The sequence below is a fragment of the Aplosporella prunicola genome (assembly GCF_010093885.1).
Source record: "Aplosporella prunicola CBS 121167 unplaced genomic scaffold K452scaffold_70, whole genome shotgun sequence".
Taxonomy (NCBI): Eukaryota; Fungi; Ascomycota; class Dothideomycetes; order Botryosphaeriales; family Aplosporellaceae; genus Aplosporella; species Aplosporella prunicola.
In genome coordinates, this window is record NW_022983598.1 from 1 (window position 1) to 24,548 (window position 24,548).

General features: G+C 58.9%; 11 protein-coding genes and 1 non-coding gene across 12 annotated transcripts; 6 read left to right on the plus strand and 6 right to left on the minus strand.

Annotated features, from left to right (window-relative positions):
• On the minus strand, positions 1-1,829 carry K452DRAFT_292821 (uncharacterized protein). Its single transcript, XM_033541451.1, has 2 exons — positions 1,609-1,829; positions 1-1,533 (listed from the first exon to the last, which is right to left on the minus strand). The coding sequence occupies exons 1-2, from the start codon at positions 1,768-1,770 to the stop codon at positions 265-267; spliced, it is 1,431 nt and encodes a 476-aa protein (XP_033391641.1). The 5' UTR covers positions 1,771-1,829; the 3' UTR covers positions 1-264.
• Positions 1,830-1,980: 151 nt separating this feature from the next.
• Positions 1,981-3,310, plus strand: K452DRAFT_354166 (uncharacterized protein; the record flags this gene model as incomplete). The annotated part of the gene is made up of 2 exons (XM_033545871.1): positions 1,981-3,013; positions 3,249-3,310. Exons 1-2 carry the CDS (start codon positions 2,029-2,031, stop codon positions 3,308-3,310), a joined length of 1,047 nt encoding a protein of 348 aa, XP_033391642.1. The 5' UTR covers positions 1,981-2,028.
• A 1,995-nt stretch (positions 3,311-5,305) lies between these two features.
• On the plus strand, positions 5,306-5,915 carry K452DRAFT_292824 (uncharacterized protein). The gene has a single exon (XM_033541452.1). It carries the CDS (start codon positions 5,600-5,602, stop codon positions 5,777-5,779), a length of 180 nt encoding a protein of 59 aa, XP_033391643.1. The 5' UTR covers positions 5,306-5,599; the 3' UTR covers positions 5,780-5,915.
• Positions 5,916-7,947: 2,032 nt separating this feature from the next.
• Positions 7,948-9,279, plus strand: K452DRAFT_303170 (uncharacterized protein; the record flags this gene model as incomplete). Its single annotated transcript, XM_033542692.1, has 2 exons — positions 7,948-8,354; positions 8,412-9,279. The coding sequence occupies 2 exons, from the start codon at positions 7,948-7,950 to the stop codon at positions 9,277-9,279; spliced, it is 1,275 nt and encodes a 424-aa protein (XP_033391644.1).
• A 74-nt stretch (positions 9,280-9,353) lies between these two features.
• On the minus strand, positions 9,354-10,103 carry K452DRAFT_157210 (uncharacterized protein). Its single transcript, XM_033535610.1, has one exon. The coding sequence runs from the start codon at positions 9,818-9,820 to the stop codon at positions 9,428-9,430; it is 393 nt and encodes a 130-aa protein (XP_033391645.1). The 5' UTR covers positions 9,821-10,103; the 3' UTR covers positions 9,354-9,427.
• Positions 10,104-12,744: 2,641 nt separating this feature from the next.
• On the plus strand, positions 12,745-14,741 carry K452DRAFT_157262 (uncharacterized protein). The gene is made up of 2 exons (XM_033535611.1): positions 12,745-13,266; positions 13,425-14,741. The coding sequence occupies exons 1-2, from the start codon at positions 13,068-13,070 to the stop codon at positions 14,699-14,701; spliced, it is 1,476 nt and encodes a 491-aa protein (XP_033391646.1). The 5' UTR covers positions 12,745-13,067; the 3' UTR covers positions 14,702-14,741.
• Positions 14,742-14,858: 117 nt separating this feature from the next.
• K452DRAFT_345901 (uncharacterized protein) lies at positions 14,859-16,055 on the plus strand (the record flags this gene model as incomplete). The annotated part of the gene is made up of 5 exons (XM_033545465.1): positions 14,859-15,388; positions 15,472-15,532; positions 15,572-15,686; positions 15,772-15,922; positions 16,046-16,055. The coding sequence occupies exons 1-5, from the start codon at positions 15,195-15,197 to the stop codon at positions 16,053-16,055; spliced, it is 531 nt and encodes a 176-aa protein (XP_033391647.1). The 5' UTR covers positions 14,859-15,194.
• Positions 16,056-17,121: 1,066 nt separating this feature from the next.
• K452DRAFT_280763 (uncharacterized protein) lies at positions 17,122-18,639 on the minus strand (the record flags this gene model as incomplete). The annotated part of the gene is made up of 1 exon (XM_033539466.1): positions 17,122-18,639. The coding sequence occupies one exon, from the start codon at positions 18,637-18,639 to the stop codon at positions 17,122-17,124; it is 1,518 nt and encodes a 505-aa protein (XP_033391648.1).
• A 351-nt stretch (positions 18,640-18,990) lies between these two features.
• On the minus strand, positions 18,991-19,062 carry K452DRAFT_t162. Its single transcript has one exon. It is a non-coding gene; the product is annotated as a tRNA-Arg (tRNA).
• Positions 19,063-19,747: 685 nt separating this feature from the next.
• Positions 19,748-20,809, plus strand: K452DRAFT_193739 (uncharacterized protein; the record flags this gene model as incomplete). The annotated part of the gene is made up of 3 exons (XM_033535893.1): positions 19,748-20,030; positions 20,172-20,590; positions 20,759-20,809. Coding segments are annotated over 3 exons (753 nt in total), but the record flags the coding sequence as incomplete, so codon positions are not given.
• A 119-nt stretch (positions 20,810-20,928) lies between these two features.
• K452DRAFT_157335 (uncharacterized protein) lies at positions 20,929-22,026 on the minus strand. The gene has a single exon (XM_033535612.1). The coding sequence runs from the start codon at positions 21,891-21,893 to the stop codon at positions 21,159-21,161; it is 735 nt and encodes a 244-aa protein (XP_033391650.1). The 5' UTR covers positions 21,894-22,026; the 3' UTR covers positions 20,929-21,158.
• A 1,659-nt stretch (positions 22,027-23,685) lies between these two features.
• On the minus strand, positions 23,686-24,320 carry K452DRAFT_238426 (uncharacterized protein; the record flags this gene model as incomplete). Its single annotated transcript, XM_033537657.1, has 2 exons — positions 23,686-24,000; positions 24,069-24,320. The coding sequence occupies 2 exons, from the start codon at positions 24,318-24,320 to the stop codon at positions 23,686-23,688; spliced, it is 567 nt and encodes a 188-aa protein (XP_033391651.1).
• Positions 24,321-24,548: the final 228 nt, after the last annotated feature.

A 24,548-nucleotide genomic window follows, 5' to 3' on the forward strand; every position in this document is an offset into this window, starting at 1 on the left:
GGGGTGGAATTGCGCGATTCAATGTTTGGTTGGATATGTATGTGTGGGTGGGTGGGTTGGTATGTAGGTAGGTAGGTATGTAGTTTTATGCTGCTTTCTCTTCGTCTTTTCTTCTCTTTCTCTTTTCTTCTCTCTCTTTTCTTCTCTCCTCTCTTTTCTTTCTTTTCCTTTTCCTTTTCCTTTCTTCAGACCAAGCCTCCGTCCTCTCTCCCTCTCTTTCCCTCCCCCTCTCCCATCCCCAACCCGCCTCCCCGCCTCTCCACCTTACAACCGCGCACCCTTAGCATACTCCCTCTCAAGGCGCATGCCCTTCCTCCCGCCGCGGCTCCCATCCCCCTTCCACAGCTCAAACGGCACACGCTCCTTGGGCCACGCCCACTTGTCACGGAACTGCGCGGGCGGCCTTCCCTCCAAGCACTGGACGATGCGATCACCGATAACGGGCAGGAACTTGAAGCCGTGCCCGGACCCGCCCGTCGCGACGAACAAACTCCGCCCGTACGCTGGGTGGTGCGTGATGAGGAAGTCACCGTCGCGCGTGTCGGCGTAGTAGCACAGGCGCGTGCTGCGGAACGGGCGCGCCGCGCAGCTGGGCACGAGGTCCTGGCAGAGTTTGCGCAGCGCGGCCTCTGCCTCGGCGGGCAGGTGGGCGGGCAGTGCGGGGGAGGTCGCGTGCGTGCGCGGCAGCGAAACCGAGATCGTCTCGTTTGCGCTCGCGGGCAGCTCTGGGTGCGCGATGTTGACGTAGTGGGAGTAGCCGTGGCCGTGGCGCGCGAGCTTGAGCAGGCGGCGCGAGGGCGGGATGACGAACATGCCGGTGGCGAGATTGAGGACGGTGGGGTTCTTGCCCAGGGCGGCTTGCTCGTCGGCCGAAATGTCGACGTACGCCAGCGCCTGCCCCGTCGCCTCCACGATGCCGCGCAGGTCCAGCAGCGCGCCGCTCCACGCGCCGGCCGCAACGACCGTCACCTCGGCGCGCAGCTCGCGGCCGTCGTCCAGCGCGGCGCCGAGCACGCGCGAGCTCTGCGCCGACGGGACCGTCGTCTCTGCGTGCGCGAACAGCAGCCGCGTCACGGTTGCGCGCACGAACGCCACGCGCCCTGTCGCTGCGACCAGGGCCTGCAGGTGGGCCATGCTCGCCTCCGGGTCCGCCCATCCGGACGTCCAGTTCACGTAGCCCACGGACCCGTTCGTCCCGCCAAATGTGTGGATCCGCGATATCTCGGCGGCAGAGCGCAGTTCCTGCAGCGCGGGGCGGGCGGGCTGCGCGTCGTTGTCGCGCTGGACCGCCGTGTTGGCCGTCTGCGCCGTTGCGCGCAGCACCTCTTCCCGCACGGCTTCGAGCGCGCGCACGTTCTCCAGCGACTTGTTGACGTAGTCGGCGCAGCCGGGCTCCGCGGTCAAGCACAGCCCCGTCTCGGTGTACCGGCCGTCGGCGCCCCAGGCCCCGCGCCAGAGGTCCTGGGCCTCGTAGGCGAGGGCGGCGTAGGCGGGGTCGGCGTAGTCGGGGCGGATGATGCGGGACGTGTCGATCTGGGGATTGGTTGTGAGAAAGGGTATGGCTTGGTTGGCGGCGGGGAGAGGAAGAGGTCACGAGGCAGGCCGTACACTGGAGGCGTCGGGCGAGGGGAAGCCCTGCCGGTCGACGACGGTGATGGTCGTCTTGCTGTAGGCCGGGTTGCGCGCCAGCGAGTAGGCGGTCGTGAGGCCGAAGACGCCGGAGCCGACGATGAGGATCGAGGCGGGGACGGGGGACGACGAGGAGGTCATGGCGATGGGACGATTGGAGAGAGAGAGATACACACAAACACACGAGATCAAAAAGAGACAGAGATAGGAAATATGTACAGGGCGTGATTGTGGTGGCCCCCCCGTCTTTTTCCCCGCGCTCGCTGCGATTATCGGCGTGCGGGCGCGGCCGTGGCATTTTTTCCTGGCGGCGGCAAGTTGCGGCTCGCCTCGGCCAAAACCTCCACCACCACGTCTTTCCGACTCTCCAGCTCTACCTACGACCAACCAACCGCCGCAATGGGCGCCAAATCCGCTGCTCGTCCGCCCCCAAACAACAGCAATAAAAACAAGCCCACCCAGACCCAAGCCGCCGCCCGCCCGCCCAAACCCCTCGAGTTCGCCCCGCGCGCGCGCAAGCCAGCTCCACGCCCCGCACGCGCAGCAGCAGCAGCACCACCACCACCACCACCGCCCAATGCAGCAACGACGCTCTCGCGCGCGCGCCGCATCCCGCTCTACGCGGCCCTAGGCGTCGCCAGCGCGACAGGCCTGTACGTCGCGTTCCTGGCGCACTCGCTACTGCGGCCCTACGAGCCCGCATACGCCGTCCCCGCCGACGTCGCCGACCGCTACGACAGCAACGCCGTGCGCTTCGACGCGGACGTGGACAGCATGGAGCGCAAGACGGGGATTGTGCGGCTGCGGCGGCAGCTGGCCGCGCGGGCGCGGGGCGACGTGCTCGAGGCCAGCGCGGGGACGGGCCGCAACAGCGCGTTCTATGATGGCGGAAAGGTGCGCCGTCTTGTGCTGCTGGACCGGAGCGGGGCGATGCTGGCCGAGGCGCGGCGCAAGTGGCTCGAGATCAAGCGCGAGGGGGGGCGCGCGGCGCGCGTTCGCGACGTCGAGTTCCGTGCTGCGAGTGCGCTGGACCGCATTCCTGGGCCGGGGGGCGATGCTGCTGCACGCTTCGATACCGTCGTCCAGACTATGGGGCTTTGCTCGACGCATGAGCCGGAGCTGCTGCTAAGACGGCTGGGCGACGCGGTCAAGGACGATGGCAGGATCTTTTTGCTGGAGCATGGCAGGGGCTGGTATGGCTGGTTGAATGGCTGGCTGGATAGGTCGGCGCCCGGCCATGCGGACGCGCATGGCTGCTGGTGGAATAAGGATGTTGGCGCTATTGTCGAGAGGAGCGGGCTCGAGGTCGTTGAGATCAGCCGCCCTTGGTACCATCTTGGCACGACGTGGTGGGTGGAGCTGAAGCGGGCGTCGGAGGCGGAGAGTGCGGCGGAGACGGAGTCGATGCTGGGGGTGGGGGTGGAGGGGCCAGAGGGGAAAGTGACGTCGTTCCAGGGGGCCAAAGCGACAGCAGCGGCAGCGGAAGAGGCGGGGCCACGCCCGGAGCGGAAGAGCTGGCTGTGGGGGCGGGCGTGAAAGCGGTCGTGAAGGCGGGAGTGAGGACCGGCGCACCGTGCCACCACGGCGGGCGGAGGAGCAAAAAGCATTGAGCAAGCAAGCACCACACACCCGTAACCGCCTAAGGTTCTCCACACTGTTGGCACTGCTGCCGCAGCGTTAGCGTCAACGTCAACGTCAATTTCTTGCCCGGCGCGCCAAACGCTGCACGCGGCAGGAGGCGCGACGAGTGCGGGTGCGCGCTTGGGGTTTGCTTTCTGCTGTCTGCTGTCTGCTCTCTGCTTTCACACAGCACAGGCTCAGCGACAGCTTAAGGCACGGCTCCAATGCAATGTATGCGTGCATGAGGAGAGGCGCTGTATGTCCGGCAGTGTAGACGCGTAGACGTGTAGACGTGGAGACGGTGTAGGCGGCACAGCACAGCACACATCCACTACCATACGTACACGATAGCAATAACGAAGGCGTTATACCCCCCTCCCGTCTCTAGTCTCTTTTTTTTTTTTTTTTTTTCTCTTCTTTTTACGCTCTTCCGTTCCTCCCCTCTTCCACTGCTCTCTCCACTCCTCTCCACAGCACCCTACCTTACCCCACACCGTACTAGCCGCCGTCGGTCGTCAGACAAACGGCAGCTGCGGGCGTGTGCGTGTGCGTGGGCGCTCCTGACACCCGGTGCAACGCCAGTTGCCTGCGCCTGCGGGGTGTACTATGTAGGTGGTAGTGGTGTGTTTGTGCTGCTTGGTGCGCTGGGTGCGCTGTGCGTGATGGGGGGAGGGGTAGGGGGTGTGAGGGGTGGGTGATGGAGGCGTTTGGTTGTTTGTGGTGGTGGTGGTGGTGGTGGACAGCAGGGCAGATGAGTGAATGGGAGAGTGGATGGCGAGGTGAGTGGAGTTAATGAGCGAAAGTGAGCGCTACGAAAGGCGCTTGGGGGTCTGGTGTTTGATGTTTGTGCTTGTTGCGTTGAGTTGCGTTGCGTTCTCTTGTAGAGGTGTCGTGGTGGTGATGGTTGGCTGGGCAAGACATGTGGTTCTGGGAAGATAGAGAGAGTGTGTGGGGAGGGGTTGTTTTGTGTATGTATTTGTTTGTTTGTTTGTGTGTGCATATATGTTTTAGTAGAGGTAGGAGTAGGTAAGGAGAAGGTGTACGCAAGGTAGAATAGAGCGTAGAGCGTACCTACATAGGTACGTCATATATATAAGAGTAGCGATAACAGATAGCTCTACTCGTAAATAGGAACTCTCCTCACTCTCCTACCTATTTCTACTTTCTATACCCCATCCTCCCTCACCACCGCCAACCCCACAGACACCGCACCAACCAGCACCGCCCCCAGGATCAGCCTAGCCCCTACCGTACGCGCACCTACCTACCTATCCCCAGATAGATCCTCCTCTAAGAACCTAGAGTAAGATCCTACGATGCCCGCGCTCCGATCCCGCGATCCCGCGATCTGAGCCGATCTCGATCGCGATCGCGGGTGTGCGTGCGTGCGGGCGTGCGTGCGCGGAGGGGGCCGGGACCGGGGCGCGGAGGGGTCGCGGCCCTGCGGCGGGGAAGGGGTTGTGTGTGCGCGATGGTTGGGTGCGTGGGTGCGTGGGTGCGTGGGTGCGGGGGGTGGGATGGATTGATGGCGGGGAGAGGGAGGGCGAGGGGTGGATGGGTGGACGGGTTTGATGAGATGATGGAGGGAGGGAGGGGTGGTCGCGTGTTTGATGTTTGGTGCGCAGAGGTGCGAAGGATGGGATGGCTTGCGTGCCTGTGAGTAGAGTAGGTAGGTGGCTGGCTTTGTGTGGAGAGTGCTCGCTGCGTCGTGTGCCTGCCTCGAGTATGAGGTAGAGGACCTACTTCGTACTCCAGGAATGTCGACGGCACACGGGACCAGAGAGCAGAGTACCTATGTACCTACACCCACCCGGCCGTCCCGCACGGCACAGCAGCAGCAGTACAAATATCTATGTAGAGTACTCTAGACACCCATCGTACTCTAGGCAAAGCAAAAGCAAACCCAAGTACCTCCGCAGCACGGCCGGGGGGACCTGGGGCGGGGCCCAGCGAACGGCAGGGACGGTATGTACGACGCGCTCATCCCTCGTCGTGCACCATCAACCGTCGTCGTCGTCGACGTTCGCATCGTCCCGCCCTCGCCCTCGTCGCATGGATGTCTCGCGTGCATCTCGTGCGTACTGCGTACTGCGTTCTGTCCATGCGTACGCACGTACGGATTACTATACACATACGTACTGTACGGACGATGCTCGTACGTGCGTGCATGCGTGCAGGACTCGTACGTGCGTATGTATGTACATAGAGTACCGTGACGAGCGGGATATGTAGCTACCTGTCGCAAATCGCAAAGCGCAAATCGCAAAACGCGCGAGATGCGCCTGTGCCCACGTCGCGCCCAACCAGCCCAGCCTGGGGAAAAAGAGACAAGAGACAAGCAGAAGAAAGAATGACAGAAAACGACGAGCAAGGATCGCGCCCAAACGCGCCACGCGCGTTGCGCGCCCGCCCAAGCCCTTCCATCGCTCTCTTTTTTCGCGCTGTTGCTCCCTGCCTGCTGCTGTCTGCCTTGCTTGCTTGCTTGCTTGCTTGCTTGGCGCAGGACTGGGGTGGGCTGGCTGGGTTATGAGTACGATTACTCTAGGAGTACACCTGGGTGGACAGTACTCCGTAGGTAGTGACTGGGTAGTGGCGACTGGGTGGTGACTGGGCGATGGTGGAGGTGGCCAACGGCCGCAGCGATCCTTCGCTCCCCTCCCCTCCGCGCGGGACGGGGAACGCGAGACGCACGACGCACGACGCAGGAGCAACCCTGGGGTGGAAGGATGCGCGTCCCGCGTCTCGCGTCTTGCGTCCTGCGTCCTGCGCGTGCACGCATGGGGAGGGATCGGGGGCTTGGGGCTTGGTGCTTGGTGCTTGGTGCTTGGTGTGGGCTGGGCAAGCGAGGGGACGGCAAACCAGACAGACGGGGGGTTACAGTGCTGGAGGGAGGGTTTGTGTGCCGGGGGATTGGTGCCTGGCTACTGGCTGACTGGCTGGTTGGCTGGCTGGGTGTGGTCACTGGTCGTGTGTGTGTGCGGCTGGGCGGTGGGCTTTTTCCTTGTTTGAGGAAGTGCAGTGGTTCAGTGTTTGTTACTTGCTGCTGGCCCTGCTCGTCCTAATTTGCTCGCCTGCTTGTCGCCGCCGCCGCTCGCAGCGCGCGTTCAGCTGCTGTGCGCGCCGGGTTCTGCCAGGGCGAAAAAGCCAAGAGCAAGCCTAAGGCAAGGGCAAGGCGTGGTGATCCGGCCGCGCGTGGCTGGGCTGCGCGGAGCGGCGGTTGCGTCGCGCGATGATGATGGTAGCGGACGGGCGAAATGACGATAGACATGACGACGGCGGCGATGGAAAATAACGATGATGCTGTTGTTGGCCGCATCTCCACAGGGGCAAGTGAAAGACGGCGCCCGATTGGGCATATAGATGTACCTATCACGTCGCAGCTAGATTGGGAGGCAGAGCGGTGTGCCTGCTGCCTGCCATATGCAAACACACTTCACACGAGGTAGCATTGGCCGTGGTTGGCATTGCCGTGGCGACGACGTGCCTGACGAGAAAGAAGGCGGCGTTTGTTGTTGTGACAAACACGGAACACGCGCCCGCCCACCCACACACACCAGTCGGCTGTTGCGAAGCGCCGACCCGCAGTCCAGAAAAAATGGCGAGAAGGAAAAAAAAAAAAAAAAAAAGTGCGGGCCAGCAATCGCTCATGCGCGGCGGGCTGGTGGCCAGTGAAGTAGCAGCGAATTATGTGATAGCGCCGACCGTTTGGGCCACTGGGCGCCACTAGCGTTGCAGGCGATCTTCGACATGGCTTCGACGGGCCTTCTCTCGCGCGGAAAACGACCGGCATGCGGCGGATGAGGCAGCACGCGAGCAGGGAGACGACATCCGATTGTCGTCGTTTGCTGTTGTTGGAAAAGGAAGAGCGTTGAGTTTCCCTCCCCCCTCTCGCCTCCCCGAAGTATAACGGCATGAAAAAAATAAAAATAAAAAAGCAAATATCGAATGCCTGCCTGTCTGCTGTGGCCCCTGCTCGCGTGGTGAAAATAGAAAATACCCGTCGGCGGATGGCTGACGAAAAGTCCCCCCCCAAGCTGTGCTAGAGTGTTTTGGGCAACGGGCCTGCTCTGCTACGGGACAACCAATTCGCATCCCCCTTCCCTCCGACTTCAGGCTCGTGAGACCGTCATCCAGCCCGCCGCCGCTCTCGTCCGTCCGCGCCGTTCGGCTTGCCCGTCCGTCTTTGCCTGTCTCTCCTTCCATCTCTCCTCGACCACCACCACTACCACGACACCACCACTACGTCTACCACGACAACAACGACAATCAATCCTACTCTCCCCCTCCCCGCCAACTCATCAGGCCCCACCGACACCACCTCGCCCATCTTCTGTTTACCTTGTAGCATTTTATCGCGTCTGTATCTGTTACATATTGTTGGTTGCTGGCAACTGCTGCTCGATTACCGTGTCAATCCACCGCACGCACTGGTCCTCTGTCGCGCCGCGAGCCCCCTGGACCCCTCCTCCCACCACATCGTCACCCGAACCACCGCCAGCAAACACAGGTCAGCTTTGCTGCTCGTTTGCATTCCTCCGCCCCCCCGCGTCGCCACCAATAGGACCCTTTCCGTCCATTTTTCTCCTCAGCCACAACAAACCCGCTAGCCCGCCGCCTGCCTGTCGCGCGACAGCCGGAGTCGTCCCGCCTCGCCGCCATCAACACCAGCCCGCCGCCCGTTGCATCCTTCCGCCAAAAATGCCCTACAACACCAGGCGCAAGTCGCTGTCGCTACCCATGCTCGGCATCCAGCTCCCAAACAGCTCGCGATCGTCGTCGCATCGCTCACCGCCTTCCTCCAACACGCCTCAATCCGACCAGCCGCCGCAGAAGAAGATCAAGCGCGTCCATGCCGCCAGCACTGCGTCATCCTCTTCGCCACTGAGCCCCTCCGTGTCAAAGCTCCCCAAGAACGCCAGCAGGGTCGTCGAAAACACCCCGCCGCCCTCGCCCCGCGCCGATGGCCAGGTCAAGGTTGACACCGAGGGCATCAACGACGACATTGTCGTCGCCGTGATACAGCAGCTCGAGGAGACGGGCAACAGGCCCCACCTGCTGAAGGAGCTGGCCGCCGTGCTCGCCACCCAACTGCCCATTGTCGAAAGGTATGCGCCTGACGCGTCTTCCCGTTGTCGTAGCAACCCGACTAACTTCCCTCGCAGCTCGGCCAACCCCTCCGCCATCATCTCCTCGCGCCTGACGGCCTACATCCGCCGCCCCTGGACCGCGCTGGCGCCCTGCCCCGTGGGCAAGGAGCTTGTTGGCACCCACCCCAAGCGCATCTACTTCTTCCTGACGACGTCGCCGCACCAGCCTATCCCGGAGCCCGCCGAGTCGTCCACCGCTGCACCCGCTCGCATTATCTCGCCCTCGCTCTCATCCGCGGCCGATGACTCAGAGGAGGAAGAACGCGACGCGCGTACGCGTTCCGCAATGTCGCCCTCGCCGGAGGTAGATCTGTCGTCGCCCGAGCTCGACGACGAAGGCAGCGAGACATCGACGACGTTCTCGGGCCGCAGCTCGCTGCTGCGCGACGGGCCACACCCGGCCACGACTAGCAACATGGCGCACAACCGACGGGCGGCGAGTCCGCCGCTGGAGCGCGACGAGCGCGAGTTCACAGCCACGGCGTCGTCGCTGCAACAGCGCAGCCGCAGCCAGGAGTCGGAGACCAAGCCCGCCGTCTTCTCCGTGCCGATGGACACGCACGCCGAGGACGCCGCCGGCGAGGAGTCGGAGGAGAGCGCCGCCCAGCGCAATTCCGAGGCCGCGGCGCTGCTGTTCGGCCAGAGCGTCGAGAGCAATACCTCCTCTGCGGCCTCGGCCTCGGCGGCCATGGACTTTGGCATGGCGAGCCCGGTGCTGCGGCCGCTGCAGAGCGTCGAGGATCGGAAACGCAACCTCGATTCCATGGAGGACGTGCGTGTGCTCGATGCCGATGACGCTGGGCTGGGCTGGGCGTGGGACCAGTGGAAGAGCCCTGAGCACGTCGAGCTGGACGAGCTTGATGACCTGCTCGGCGACTACTGAGCGGGGTTGCTGCTGTGTTGTCGTTGTCTCGGCTCACCACACCACTCCGTCCGTCCGTCCGTCCGGTCCTTTGTCGTCGCTGTTGTGCACTTCGAGCGCCGACGTCACGTGATTGCATCCCTTGAGAGCATCATCATCATTCTGCTTCTCATCTGTCATTTTTCGAGTTTGTTATCTGTCTCAAATCGCAAAAGAGGGAGCGCGGGAAAAGGGCGTCTGATCGGGCGTTTATTCCGGAGGTTTTGTCTTTTTGTTTGTCTGTCTGTCCCGAATACTTGAGGCTGCTTTGACGGCTGCTCTGTGGCGTTATGTTGTTGGGGTTGGCTTGTCTGCTTTTGGTGCGCTCACTCTCTTCTCCCTCGATCTCTCTTTCTCTCGCTCTTTGTCTCGCTCGCTGAGATGATGCAGGCACGCAAGAGCGCCGTCTGCCTGCTTGCCTGCCTGTCTGCCTGGCTGGTTTTGCTGCCCGCTGGGTTTCTGGCGCGGTGCGCGCACGCTTGCTTGCATGCTGTGCTGGTCGCATGATGGTTACGATCACCATGCGCGTTGTCGTCTGTAGGACGTCGTTTCTTCTTTCGTTTCTCTTCTTCCTCGTCGTCTTCTTCTCCTCCGTTCTGGCGCCACAGCATCCTGTCGTCGCGCTCTTTCTTCCGTTTCTCTCCAGACCTGTGAACCGCTGCGCTATGCGCTATGCACTACGCACCTTCTGGCTCGTGGGAAAGAGGTTTTCTCGTCTTTTGACAAGAGGAGGGGTGGGGATCCAAGCGAGAAGAGCAGAGCAGGCAGCATCGTGCTGGATGCACGGTTTGAGCACCTTGAGGGCGGTTGGGCGCTCTGACTGGCTTTGGGGAACGAGCGGAAACGTGGCTGCTTTCTTTGAAGAGAGATGATGAAAAAAAAGAAGAAGAAGAAGAGATGGCGAGAATGGGAGGCAGCGCGCGTGTTGTGTGTGTGGCTGTGGCTGTTTGTTGTTGCTGTTGTAAGATTGTTTAGATATGGGTTACGGCTGTCTGTCTCTGGCGATGTCTTGCGCTGATGTCTGAATGGATGGATGGATGGATGGGTTGGATGCACGCTTGCTTGCTTGCGCGCTTGTAGGGTGTACGCTATGCTATGTAGGCCGGAGATGAAATAAGTAGGTTGGATGAGTATTGATTGCTACTACTACTGCTGCTGCTGCTACTGCTACTACTATTGTTGTTGTTGTAGTTACTGCTAACGATACTGAGACAACATCCTGAATGTGTGCTGTGTAAGGTATCTCTCGTTCTCCCGACCACACAAGAGCCAGCATTCCCGCCTCCAGTATCTCGCTCCTCCACCCATTCATTCCCCCACCCATCCCCCATCCATCGCCAGCCCAGCCCAGCCCATCCCCAGCCAACAAAACAGCCAGCAAACCAAAACAGCAAACCAGCCAGCGCACCCCACGCCAAGCCCAAACTACCGTACGTACAATAGTACTCTACCTAGCTAGCGCGCTCGAAGCAGCTCCGGCCGGGTCTCCGGCGCTCCGCTGTCGGCTGCCAATCGCCAATCGCGGGTGGGGCCGCACGTGGTGGGTGGGTGGAGCAGGGTGTTTGAGACAGGCTCGAGTGCTGGGGTTGGATTGGGCTGGGCTGGGCTGGGTTGGGCGCGACGTGCGCAAGCGCTGATATTGTAGGGCGGGGTGTGGGTGTGGGGGGTGCTGAGATGCTAGCGACTGCGTGCCTGAGCTGTGCGGGTCGAGGGCTGGCGCTGGATTGGGTGGGTAGGTGGTGTAGTGAAGTGGGGAAGAAATAAGGCAGCGGTTTACCTACCTAGGGAATGACAGGAACGGTTTGGCCTGCTGGCTGGCCTGCTGGCTGGCCTGCTGGCTGGCTGCAAGGTGCGCGGTGCGGGAGCTAAAGCACGCGGGTAGGGTCGCTGCTGCAGGGGCGGGCATCCTTTGCGATCCCATCGTTCGTTTGCCGAGCGAGGTGGTGCCTTGCGTGCGTGCCGTGCGTGCGTGTGCGTCTTACATCCCTACCTACGCGCAAATCCTACCTACCTACCTAACCTACATAGGCACGGCCAGCATCAAATACCTACCTGTCTACCCGGCCGTGCGGGCGCAACGACAGGGGAGAAAGAAAAGGAGGAAGGGGAACGCGACCGCGACGCGTGCAGTGGGAAATTGAGGGAGCAAGAGCTTGGACGGCGGACGGGCTTCTGTCAGCAGCTGGCAGGCAGGCTGGAAAGACGCGGACGCGGACGCGGACGGCACGGCTAGCTGCACGCGCGCGTGCGAGAGCGAGGGAGAGAGAGAGCCCAAGGCCCAAGACCCGAGACCCAAGGCCCAACCAAGCACCTACCTATCCAACAAACCCCAAGCAAGGCGACCCTACCCTGCCGACCAGGAAGCCTTAGCAACAGCCAGCGCGCGCCAGGCGCGCAACCACATCCACATCCACCAGCGCACCCACCAGCGCAGCAAACAGCACACGGCACACGGCACGCCAACCAGCCCAGCACAGCACAGCACAGCGCAACGCAGCGCAGCGACAATGTCAGACCGCTCGCGCTCACGCTCGGACTCGCCATTCGTGCTCGTGGAGCGGCGGCGCGGCCACCACAGCCACTACGGCGGTCTCCACCATGGCGATACTCCCCCCCACCGCCACGGGAGTGTCCGCGACCCCGATCGCGACTTCGATGTCGGCTATAGTCGTAGCCGGCGCGCCCGCCCGGTTTCGGTTGCTGTTGATCCGGTGCGCGAGGGTGGGCATGCGTATGATGAGTACGAGCGCCGCGGCGGTGGTGGGGGCGAGGAGTACGGGTATAGTGGCCGAGGAAGTGGACGGCGTGAGCGGGAGTGGGTGAGCGCGGGGAGGGGGGACGAGGAGCGCGAGGCGAGGCGGTACACGGTGCACGAGCGGCCGTCGGGGCGGCGGAGTGAGCGGGAGGGGGAGAGAGACGGGTACCGCGGCGACGGCGGGGGCCGCTACCACGACGAAGACATCTACACAACCGGACGGGCACGCTCGCGCAGCCGCTCGCGCCGCGGTGGCCGTGGTGGAGGTGGAGGAGCATACGACGCCACCGACGCCGCCGACGACGACAACATCGTCGTCGAGTACTCAGACACGTCGTCGCTGGAGGCCTCGGACGCAGGCCTCGCATACGCGTACGACGAGGACGACGTCGACGACAGCGCGGCGCATTCCCATTCGCGCACGCGCGCTCGCCGCCCCTCCACTTCCGCCGTCGTACACGACTCTGCCGTCGAGTACATCCCCGCGGGGAGTACGGCGGGCGAGCTCGGCGTCCGCGCAGCCGTGGACACGGACATGGACCCCAATGCGTCTGTGTATACGCGCGCGGATGGGGCGTTGGTGGTGCGGAGTCGGCCGGCGGAGGTGGAGATTGTGGAGGTGGTTGAGCCGGTTCGGGTGCCGGTTGAGGTGCCGGTGGCGAGGAATAGGAGTAGGAGTAGAGGGGTTGGTGGTGGTGGGGAGGATGTCGGGAGGGGGAGTAGAGGGAGTTTGGGCCGGGAGGGGCTGGGCAGACGGCCGAGTCGGGCGAGTAGGCGGAGGAGGAGGAAGAGCTTGGATTTGGGGGATGGGAGGGCGCCCGCGTTTAAGCGCTTGGTGGTCGCTTGTGATGGTGAGTTCATGTCTAGTGGAGATGGTGTTGGGGCAGAGGTTCGTTCGTTGGTGCTGGCACGGGCACTCGCTCTACGGACGGGGTTGTTGTCGTGATCCTACCCTATCTATGGCAGTGATGGACGAGGCCTTCCTCACTGGCATTTCTTACCATGGGTTTTGAAGATGCGAACAGTGCTGACGCGAACAGGCACTTGGCTCAACGCGGATAACGGCATGAACAACGGCGAGCTGGCTATTCCGAGTAACGTCACGCGCATCTCGCGGGCCATCAGACCTATGAGCAAGGACGGTATACCTCAAGTTGTCTATTACCAGTTTGGCGTGGGCTCGAGGGGCAACGTCTTGGATAAAATCGTTGGTGGTATGTCTGGTCTCTTTTCTATCTTTGCCTTTTCCTTCCTGTCTTCCACTGTTTGATACCCATATCCAATCAATGCTTTCACACTTCTACCACTGGCCTCTGGCCTCTACCGCCTAGTCACTGCATGTCAGCAAACACTGATATCTCACTCCCACCAGGCACAACCGGCAGCGGCATAGAAGAAAACGTCCGAGAAGCCTACGCCTTCCTCAGCAATAACTACTCCCCCGGCGACGAGATCATCCTTATCGGCTTCTCGCGCGGTGCCTTCACTGCGCGCAGCGTCGCCGGCCTGATTTGCGAAATCGGCATGCTGACGAAAAAGGGCTTGCCTGCATTCGTGCCTATCTTCGAGGACGTCCAGCACAGACGAGACCACAAATACAAGGACAAGAACCCGACGATCCCCTTCTCCAACAAGCCCAACGCGTGTGATCCGCGCTACCGCGAAGAGCTAGAACGGCGAGGCCTGACTGATCTAGACGTCACGGTCAAAGCCATCGGCGTGTGGGACACGGTCGGCTCATTGGGCGCGCCACGCATAGGCTGGCTGACGCGGGTGGGGATCCAGCCGACGCAATCCCACGAGATGAAGTTCTACGACACCAAGCTCTCCAATAGCATCGAGCACGCCTTCCAAGCGCTCGCGCTCGACGAAAAGCGCGCCGCCTTCGCGCCCGCCGTGTGGGAAAAACCACGAGGCAACACGACGGTGCTGCGACAGGTATGGTTTCCAGGCGTGCACAGCAACATCGGCGGCGGCTACGACGACCAACAACTCGCCAACATCACCCTCGCCTGGATGGCCGCCCAGCTCTCCCCCTTCCTCGACTTCCGCACCAAATACCTCCTCGCCCAAGACGACGCCGCAGCCCGCTACTACGTGAAGCGCCACGAGACGCCGCGTCCTTGGGCGTTCGGCACCATCCCAAACTCCGCCATGGGCTTGTACGCCCTCGCGGGCACGACTGCCCGTTGCCCCGGCACGTACCACGCCGTAGATCCGCACACCGGGCGCGTGACCCCCCGTCCCCTGCGCGACACTTGCGAGTACGTGCACCCGAGCGTGCGGGCGCGGCTGCGGCTCGGCGGGCCGGGCGAGGCGGACAAGGGAAAGTATAGCGCTGGGCCGCTGACGCGGGCGTGGCGGCTTGTGGTCGGGGAGAGTGAGGGCGAGGACGGCGCGCCGAGCGTCGTGTGGCGGCCCGTGAGGGGGAGGGAGGTCGAAAGCGGGGCGCCCAAGGTCCTGCCTGAGAGCCCGTTGTGGCGGCTTGAGCGCGAGTTGTGTGCGAGGGATCCTGAGACTTTCGATTATGTTGTTGCGCCGCCGAGGACGAGGGGGAGGGACAAGGCGCATGCGAGGAGAAGGAGGAGTAGGAGTAGGGCTGGTGGGGAGGGGAGGGACAGGAGTGAGTGGAGGAGGAGTGTGGGATGAGTGAACTACGGCGAATGTGTAAGAGTACGGTACTTGCGTAGATGTGTGCCGCTGTAGGTATACCCCCCATCGACCAAATATCACAGACCCAAAGCTGAAATAGAGCAGTGCGCTTCACAGTGCCGTGCCATCTCCCTCCGCCTCGGCTTGGGGCCTGCGTACATGCGTGTCGCCATGGGTACGAAATCAATTTCATCCCCCCACGACACCATGTCGTAGAGCCAGAGGTGCATCAGAGCCGCGTGGTGTACCATGGCGTGCCATGTCCCCTTCTGCTTGCCTTGTCCTCACACCGTCGGGCTTTCTGCGAGGAGACTGGACTGAGCTGGACTTGTCAGCGGCAGACATCAACGAATGTATGAAGAAAAGGCTTACCGATGACCGCTCTCCACTCATCAGCCATCGACATCACGGATAATGGTGTCGAAGGCAATGTCCTCGAGATGGAGACGAACTTGGTGGCAGCGAAGAACCTTGAGGTGGATAAAAAGGTATGGAGGCGCTGAAGGAGAGGAAGCACCAGCAATGTCGACACTATCGCCGCTTCCCAAAGCAGCAGCAGCAACCGGGCGCACCTACCCCGACCGCTGTCGCCTTTTTCTTCCTCTTCCTCGTCCTTCTACTCTTCTCTCTACATACCCACCTCCTCGTTCACCTCATCCTCCTCCACAACCATCAGCAGGCCTAGTATGTCTACCTGAGGTTTCCCTCGTGCCAGCCACAGAACATTTGCTAACGCGTGGATGTCAGGTTTTTCTCTCTTCCGGCAGCGTCGGCCGCCACTGCCACCATCACTACCACCACTACTACTACTATTACTACCACTACACCGTAAGTCTACTTGAAGTTGTTCTCGTCGCATGGGGCTAGAAGCCGTCTCTTGGGCACGGAGCAGCTGCTAACGCGTGGATAGCAGATCCTCTCCCTCCCTCTCTCTCTCCTCCCGACTGCCCGCGCCCCGCCATCCGCGCCACCGCCGCCAACAGTAAGTCTATTTGCAGATCTTTCCATTGCCTGGGGTTGGAGGGGGCCCCGTGGGTATAGAGCATCTGCTAATGTATAAGTACTAGACATGGTCGCCGCCGCCAAGGAAGCAGCCTTGAGTGCTGCTGTTGTTGCTACTGCCGCTGCTACTGTGGCAACCCCCGCTGCCGCCTCTGCCCCTGCTGCCCACACCCTCGTCCCCGAGGCCCCGCCACGCCGCCGTCAGGGCCCCTCCCCGTGCGCCCTCGCACGCCGAGGATATGTACGAGTACGAGGAGGAGGACGAAGAGGAGCAGGGGGGTTAGGTAAGCACAGTCTCCCACTTCCTTGGAAAGCATGCTAACCTGAGGGTATCTCCAGCGGGCTGTAGGGCCTTTTTTTGTGTTTTGTTTTGCTGTTGGGGGGGAGGGGGGTTGGTTTGGTTGCTTGCCTTGCTTGCCTACTTACTTGCTTACTTGCTTGCTTGCCTGCTTGCTTGCCTGCTTGCTTGCTTACTTGCTAAACGTTGGTTTATTCTTGATTTTGAAGCCATGCATCACGTGCCACTACCCATCCTTTACCATGCTATCCTCGCACTCACAAACACAGAGTGCAGCGGGGCTAATAAGCTAATGATGATGGTTGGAGAGTAGCAGAGTGCGGAACGGTCCAACTAAACCCTCGACTGAGTTGGACCAAATAGACGGTTTCCTAATTAGATACGGTTTAGTCTCTACTAGTAAGGGTCTGAAAGGACCCTCGTCGGGCTGAATTCGACTGTATCATAGGGCCTTGGCATAGTGTTGTCCGCAAAAGTATGTTTAGATTACCGCATTAGGCTAAGCGCCTACTATAAGCAGCTGCCGCCGCGCGTCTGCTACGAAATACTATACGCAATACAACACGGTTTTAGGCACAAACCAAACCCGACTATAGCGGACGAGTTAGCGGCTGAATCGACCGCTTGGTGATAGAGAGCTATAGGTTATTGCGTGGTGTTGTGCTAATTCAATTCGACTCGTCTTTTACTATTCATAACCCTGGGCGAGATTGGACCGACTGAATTTCGACTGGACCGTTCCGCACTCTGGAGAGTAGTCGTCAGTAAGGTTTCTCTTATACCCTCGTCGATGTCTGCTGCTGACAAGCCTAACCTAGTTCACTCCCTTTACAAGAATAAAGCCAGTGGAGGTAAGTATGGCATGTGTTGAATAGCAAACGTAAGGTCACAACCTAAGCTCTTAACTTCTCTATAGCTCTATAGTCTTATTATTTTGTTCTTCTATAGGGTTTAGTCTTCTAAAACAAGTACTAATTATTTGGAACGTTTGAGATCTGCTAGCAACTGCTTTCGGGATGTCTTGTTCATAATCTGATCCCGCAATATTAAACGATTGAAAAAATGAACAAAATGGTCGGTACGGATAAGTATGCGGTGCAAAAGAATCCGAACCACCTCAAGCCCATGAGTGCTGCCATACTGAAGTGCTACGATTTCCCACTTTTTTCTCTCCCGTAGATAGGAACCCATTCCATGTACTCATGAACTGAACTCTCGGTCGGTATGCTCGTCGTTCATACCGGAGTATGCATGCTTCAGTGCGTGTATGAGTCCGTATCTCCATAACTTGGAGCTGTGGCATCACTTGTGCTGCCCCTGCTGCGGCCCAATTAACGAGGTGGTAAGTTCTGGGGTTGAGGGTGCTAGAAGTAAGGGACAGGTACTTCAAGTTTTTCCAATATATTCCCTTCTTTTCGCTTGGGCAGATTCCAGGACGGAAGGGAGCAAAAAGGTACATCGCGTCGATGTAATTTGAAAGGTGTAGTCCATCAAGCCGCTGGCTACTCCTAATGAAATATTCACTCAGAGTGCTACTGTCCGGCCACACCTCGGAATCATGCCATATCCAATGGAGGCGCTCATAGTTGCAGTCTTGCCAAATCGTTACTCTTCTTAAACTCTCCGCATGATTGAGAATATCGAGGATGTCGATATTGTTTTGTAGTTCTAAATCACCATTTTCGTCCCTGATAGTACGGCTCATTTCACTCCACGGCTCGTATGTGAAGCTCTCAAGCTGGGTTAAGCATTGAATAATGAGGTTCAGAGCATCCGTGATTGAGAACGCCCGATAGAACTGGCGACGGATCACAAGAGACTGGATCACCTTGACTTTCGGCAATATTGGAAGCAACTCCCCATGATATACAGCCAGAAATAAGCCACAAATTGGTCCAAAGATCCTGTCCACGGCACCCTCTGGTGGTTCTTTAACTCTTTGTCCTTTTATCCAGCCATGAGTCTGGCTGTGGGGTGGTTTTTTGAAACTAAGCGTCTTTCCACTCCGTCCATTGTCGTGGATCCGGCTGTCGATACCCAAAAAATAGTGTTTCCCGTCGCTTTCAGAATGGGCGCTCAATTCCAGTGTAACGCCCTTTTCACTGGCGGCATACGGTCCTTTGCTTTCCCAAGTGGACAAAATGCCAAAGAGGCCACGGATAGCCTTGATGAACATGGCGTTATTCCTTTGGATTTCTTCTAATGACTCCGGCTTGTCACAGCGCTCGCAGTTATACCGGGGGATCCTCAGTCGCAACCAAATCCATCTTACGAGCGATCTCCGTTGTTTCTGCACGATCTTGCCAAACTTGGAGACGTCGTGCTGGGATATGGCGAGATACTCAAAGTTTTTTCGCTCAAAAAAGTACTGCCACTCTCGGCTGACAGTGGCATAGCTTGCTAGTTCGTGCTTCTGGTGCTCCAGCTTTCCCACCTCTTCTAGTATCAGAAGCCGCAATTCCGCAGGTAGGTCGCCCCAGGAGATTTTCGGGCGGGAACCTCTGCGGTCCACCTTAGGCTTCTTGAATATTTGTGGCCCAGTAAAGTTTGGGCCATGTGGCCTTTTTCTTGACTCGCGATGCTGTGCGGACGATGTTGCTGTATGGGCAACCTCTAACCCTGAACGAAGGCGCATGTTGCTGGTCTGTGGCATTTTGTCCGATGTGTGGTTTGGCCTGGAAATCAAGTAAAGTTTCAAGTAGAGATGACTCGTAAAAGATTGGGAAGACTAAATAGGAAGACTAAGTGAGCTGAATGGTGTACTTGTAAGTTGCTTTATATAGGTAAGGGAAATTGGTGGTCGTGGTCAAAACAGTGACTCAAATCAGCGTCCCATGGATCAATGGGAATATGAGTAGCACGAATATCAACAAGCAAAAATAAAAACTAAGACCCCACGGCTCTTATTCTTTGTTGTTTTTCGTATCTGGATAGTCGCGAACAAATGCAGCAGAACGAAGTTCAAAGGTGCAAAAGTAAAAGTATATGACCACACCAGGGGTCGAACCTGGAATCTCTTGATTCGTAGTCAAGCGCCTTGCCATTGGGCCATGCGGCCATTTGATAAGAAAAATCTTGACACGTTTATTATATATACCCACTAAAATTTCATACCCAAACCAATGTCTTCCACCCAACCCCATGTCATGACCATCGTATCGCTTTGTAGTACAGAACACACCAAGACATAATTTTAGGGATCATTACACATAGTTGATCTCTAGCATAAACAGTAGCTCTAGACTTGTTCACAAACCTCGAGCGGAGACCTTTGAAACCGGATAAATTTCAAGAACATCGCTGCTATCTACTGTCACATTATAGAGGTTGTTCTACGAATGAGTTCAGCCCAAGACAAGCAACAAACCCAAGACTCCATACAAAAGAGTTCCATGCACTGAGCAGTTGCTTGTCTTGTGTCGGCTCACGTGTAGAAATTAGATTAAGACACGAACGAGCTAATAATTGAATTGCAAGTAAAACACTTAGCAAATATGCGGCAGCAAGCATCGAGCTTCTGAGGAAAGTCACGCTTTACCGGTCTTACGACATGTTGTGGCTTTACGACATGGTGTGGCCTCTTATTCAGTCACTCGCACTCCTTCACTTCACTTCCCTCCGCGCGACGAGTCCACCACACCAAACCCTCTCCGCACAACGCACCCCAACTCCTCTCACAATTGCTCCGCTCTCAACCCGCAACATCGCGCCGTACTGACCTTGTCTAAATTTGTATCGCAACCATGGGCGGTCACGCCTTCAGCCTTAAATACCACTGTCCCCGCCTCGCACCGTCCCTCTACAACGAAGTAGCAACGCGTCTCCTCAAACAACTACAAGACCTCTTCATACACGCTGTCGTCCCTCCATCAGCGCCAGAGAAGACATCGTTTGGAGACGTCGACGCCATTGTCTGCCTGTCGCGTGAGGCGGATGAGCCAGACTTACGCAATATGAAGGACCGTGTCAAGATGAAAATGGGCGCTGTCGCGGCGGGAGTCAACAAAAACGGCGTGCTGTTCCTGTGTGTACCACTGCCAGACGACTTGCTCAAGAATGAGAGTGAGAAGGAAGAGCTGCTCAGTAGCTGTGCGAGCAACATGAGCATGAGCGACAAGAGCAAGAGTGAGGGTGAGGGTGAGGGAGAAGAGGACATAAAGGAAGAAGTGCGCGTCCTCGATGGCACCATGGCGCTCTCAGCGCCCGCCTTTGTGCAGCTAGACATCCAGCTCTGCGATGCTGCCTCCCAGCTTCCATGGACGATATTCACCATCGCTTATGGAGACCTGATCAACATCCTCAAAGTTGGCCTTTATCGCTCCGGCCTGTCACTCCGGCCCTCTGGGCTCTTCGTCCGCGTGCCACCTTCGCCAGAAGAACTGCAAGCCACGGCACCAACAGCGGCAAATGGCCGTCTGCTTTTCCTCAGCAACGACGTCGACGCCGTGCTCACATTCTTGGATCTCGATACACTTAAATACCATACCGGTTTCGCCACCATGGACGAACTGTATGGCTATGCGGCTGGAGCGAAGTTCTTCGATGCTGGAACGTTCGCAGACATCGTCGCAGGCGGCGGTAGAGATGTGGATCTAGCCGACGAGGATGACAATGATGGCGGAGACGGCGTGCTTGATGCTAAGAAGAAGGTAAGCTTACACCCGCCTATCCAGCATCCACAGCTGTTCACTACTGACGCGCGTTGGCAGCGCACACTCGCCTCCCTCAAGACCTTCGTGGCCTACGAGCTCAAGAAACGTCCGAATTGGGTACGCTTCGCACGGGAATGGCTCCCGCAGCACCACTCCCTCATCAGCACTGGGGCCGCTCCAAGCTCTCCTACCACAGGTGGCTCTCCCTCCGCCCTCGAGCCCGCCCTCGTCTTCTTCGGCGCTACGGCTCGTCACCACGCCCAAGAAGAAGCCAAGCGTGCCACCCTGGCCGAAGCCCGTTTCTGGACTCACCTTAAGGCTCTCATCCCCTCTATGGACAGCAAGCCCATGGCCACGCAGCGTGTAACCAAAATCCTACAGGCCTTGCGCAAGTACACCGTCTTCGAGTCCACTTGTGGTAGAGCGCCCCGCCCCGTCCTTTCCACAACGCCCCAGCTGGACGAGGCACAGCAGCCGCGCTGGACAGGCTATCCGGGCGGCTTCACGCAGGAGGACTTGGTGGAATGGGTTCGCGGGATCTGGGCGGCGGCGTATGAGCTGGATCGGGCGAGGACGCGGGAGCAGAGGCATGCAAAGAAGGATGCGGCTGAGAAGCGGAAGGAAGAGAGGAGGCGCGCTGGCGCATGGAAGGCGCTGTTCGGCGAAGAGGATACAGAGGGATGGGCTTTCGGGCTGGGTGCCTGAAGAGGAAGGAAAGTGCAACAGTGTAGTTCAAGCTTGAAGAGGAAAGTGTAGCCGGGTAGCTCAATGAGAAGTAACGTGTTGCTGCGCTCCCAGTTGTAGAAGGCGCACTCTGCAGAGGTGAGAGGCAGGCACGTTCGTGGCACCGCTCTTGCTCTTCCTGTTCTCTTCTTCCCCACCAGTGGCTGCGAAGGTGCACTCTGCCCCTGCAGAGATAAGAGGCAGGCACGCCCGTGATTACCGCGCTTACCCTCGCTTCTCCTTCTCTTCCTCCTACTCTTCCTCTTATTCTTCTTCTCCAACTCCTCTCTTCTCTTCTCCGCAATATGCTTATCCCACTGCCGCCCTGCCCACCAACGACGACGACAACAACGACGACGACAACAACGACGACGACGCCGCCGCCGCCAACGAAGCAGCCGTGGGCGCTGTTGTTGCTACTGCCGCTGCTATTGCGGCTCCAGCCGCCAAGTAAGTCTTCTTGGAGCTGTCCCTCTTGAAGGGGGCTGGAAGGCGTCTCATGGGTATGGAGCATTGGCTAACGCGTGGATAGTGCGCGTCCGCTCGCCCGCCGCCCACCAGCGCTGCTCGCCGCCACCACGTAAGCCTCCTTGGAGCTGTCCCTGTTGCAGGGAGCTGGAAGGCGTCTCGTGGGTATGGCGCAGGTGCTAACGCGTGCATTGCAGTCTTCCACAATCCCGTCGCCGCCGTGCAGCCGCAGCAGCAGCAACAAGGTATGTCTGCCTGACACTGTCCTCGTTGCATGGGGCTGGAAGACGTCTCGTGGGTATGGTGCATCTGCTAACGCGTAAGTACTAGCTGCCGCCGCCACACCACCAACCCCACCACCACTACCACCACCACGCCCCGCCCGCCGCACGGCGCAGGAGCAGGCGCAGGCACAGGCGCAGACGCAGACGCAGGATGGGGTGGCGCCCCCTGACCAGTTCGTGCCGGAGCGCACGCCGCCGCCGTCGTCATACGGTCCCGTTGGGGGTGCCACCCCAGACGACACGTTTTCGTAAGTGGTCGGGGAGGACGAGGAGGGAGAGAGAACGAGGGAGAGGGAGTAGTGGGTAGTAAGTACCCCCTTTTCCTGCCCTACTTACCTCTGTACCTGCAAAGCGTGAGCTAACATGTTGTAGTTTTTTTTTTAGATTGTTTTTTTCATTTTTTATTTTATTTCATTTATTATTATTATTATTATTATTTTTTTTAAAATTTTTTGTCTTGGGGTGGGTGGGTGGATGGATGGATGGATGGATGAACGGGCGCCCGGGCGCTTTTTATTGTTTCTTTAATTTTTTTTTTGGTTGGTTGGTTGGTTGACTGGCTGGCTGGCCGAATGACATTTTTGCTTTGATTTTAAAGCCATGCATCATGTGACTCCACCCCTCCTACAGCAAAGCTAATCCCGCACTTACAACCATAGCTCGTAGCTGCGTTGCCCAAGAGGGACGAAGCCATCTTACAAGACAGGACGTATGTGTGGTCGAAGAGAGATGGAGCCATCCTATAGGGTATAGCAGCTGCGCAGTTGAAGAGGGACGAAGGCATCCCGCAGGGTCGAACAGCTGCGCAGTCGAAAAGGGACGAAGTCATCCTCTAGAGCTAGACAAACGAGCGATCGAAGAGGGACAAAGCCCTTTAGTAGGCCAGGGTAGTAGCACAGAACAAGAAGGATAAACGTATTCAATAAGACACGTACAAGCAGCCGACGCAATATGGCTGAGTGACTGACTGACTGGCTGACTGATAAGGAAGAGAGACGGCTTTTGAAATGGCGGATATTATACTAAAGAGGAGAGAAGAGAAGAGAAAAGAAGAGAAAAGAAGAGAAAAGAAGAGAAGAAAAGTAGCAAATAGACTTGCGGATAGAGGAAAGGAAAGGAAAAGACTGAAGGGGCTATATTATGCTTCTGCTTGTGTGCGTTGAGATGCTAGCGCTGCGTATGTGCCCTAACGTGCGTGCGTCTTGTGTGTCTATGTATGTATGTATGTAGGCGGTTATGGGTGGGCTGTTTGGTTGCTGAACTGGGTAGTGTATGTACTTGAGTACTGTATGTACCTATGGTGGTGTTTACGGAGGCAGCAGGCACTTTGAAGGGCGATGGTGGCGCGAGCTGGGTTGGGTTTTGGAGACGGAGACGGACGGAGAAGGCTGTTTTGTTGGCTTGATGAATGTTGTTGTGGGTTGTGGGTGATGTGCTGGTTTGTTACACAACTACCCCTCCTCTCCGCCCTCCCACACCCCACCCCCCCCACACCAGACCCCCCAGCAGCCAGCAGCCAGCAGCCAGCAGCCAGCCACCCACCCACTCCCTCGCTCACACCTTGACATCAAAGCTGGTCCCACAGCCACAACTACTGCTGGCAGCGGGGTTATCCACAATCTTGAACTGGCTGCCAATCAACTCCATGGTATAATCGACCTTGCTCCCCTTAAGGATCTCAAGGCTCGGCTCGTCCAGCACGACGCGCGCGCCGCCGTCGCTCGCAAACACCGTGTCTTCCTCTTGCGAGATCTCGGGCATTGTGGTCAAGGACATCAGGTACTGGAAGCCGTGGCACCCGCCCGATTCTACGGTTATCCGCAAGAGCAGGTCCGGGTTCGCGTCGTTTTTCATGATCTGCTTTATGCGCTGGAAGGTGTGTTAGCGGCGGTTGTTGTTGTGTGTCTATGGGAGGGGATGGGGAAGAGGGGCCGTACGTGTGCCGCGCGCGGCGTGATCTCGATATTCATCTCGTTGCCATCGTCGTCCTTGCGCGGGTTGAGGATCGCGGCGCGGCGGGGCGGGGCGGAGGTGAAGGCGCGCGCGGCAGCGGGTGGCGAGGGTCTGCGCGCAACGATGGCGCTTGTCGAGCGGGTGGTTGCGAGTGCGAGGGCGGGCGAGGGTGGCGCGGCGCGGCGGACGAGGGGCGCTTTGCTGGCGGAGAGGAAGCCTCGGCGTGCGGTGCGCATGGGCTGGAATGCGGTGGTGGGGTGGGCGCGCGCGGCGCTGTGCATGGCTCGCAGGCAGGAGGAGCAGATGGAGGGTGTGGCGGCCATGGTTGCGTGGTTGTAGGGTGTAGGACGGAGGTGGAGAGGTAGATGTAGAGGAGACGGGTGTCGGAGGCAAAATGCGGGATGGGCGGGATCGCCGCCGCCGCCCGCTGCCCCGCGTCAGCCAATGATGCAAGCGATATATAG

What these genes read in the sequence shown, in the direction of transcription:
- K452DRAFT_292821 (XM_033541451.1), bottom strand. Translation starts at nt 1,770, where the DNA reads ATGACCTCCTCGTCGTCCCCCGTCCCCGCCTCGATCCTCATCGTCGGC. An exon ending in CCTCGCCCGACGCCTCCAGT is followed by an intron (nt 1,534 to 1,608) that starts GTACGGCCTGCC and finishes ACCAATCCCCAG; the next exon opens with ATCGACACGTCCCGCATCAT.
- K452DRAFT_292824 (XM_033541452.1), top strand. Translation starts at nt 5,600, where the DNA reads ATGACAGAAAACGACGAGCAAGGATCGCGCCCAAACGCGCCACGCGCG.
- K452DRAFT_157210 (XM_033535610.1), bottom strand. Translation starts at nt 9,820, where the DNA reads ATGGTGATCGTAACCATCATGCGACCAGCACAGCATGCAAGCAAGCGT.
- K452DRAFT_157262 (XM_033535611.1), top strand. Translation starts at nt 13,068, where the DNA reads ATGCGAACAGTGCTGACGCGAACAGGCACTTGGCTCAACGCGGATAAC. An exon ending in CTTGGATAAAATCGTTGGTG is followed by an intron (nt 13,267 to 13,424) that starts GTATGTCTGGTC and finishes CACTCCCACCAG; the next exon opens with GCACAACCGGCAGCGGCATA.
- K452DRAFT_157335 (XM_033535612.1), bottom strand. Translation starts at nt 21,893, where the DNA reads ATGCTCCATACCCATGAGACGCCTTCCAGCCCCCTTCAAGAGGGACAG.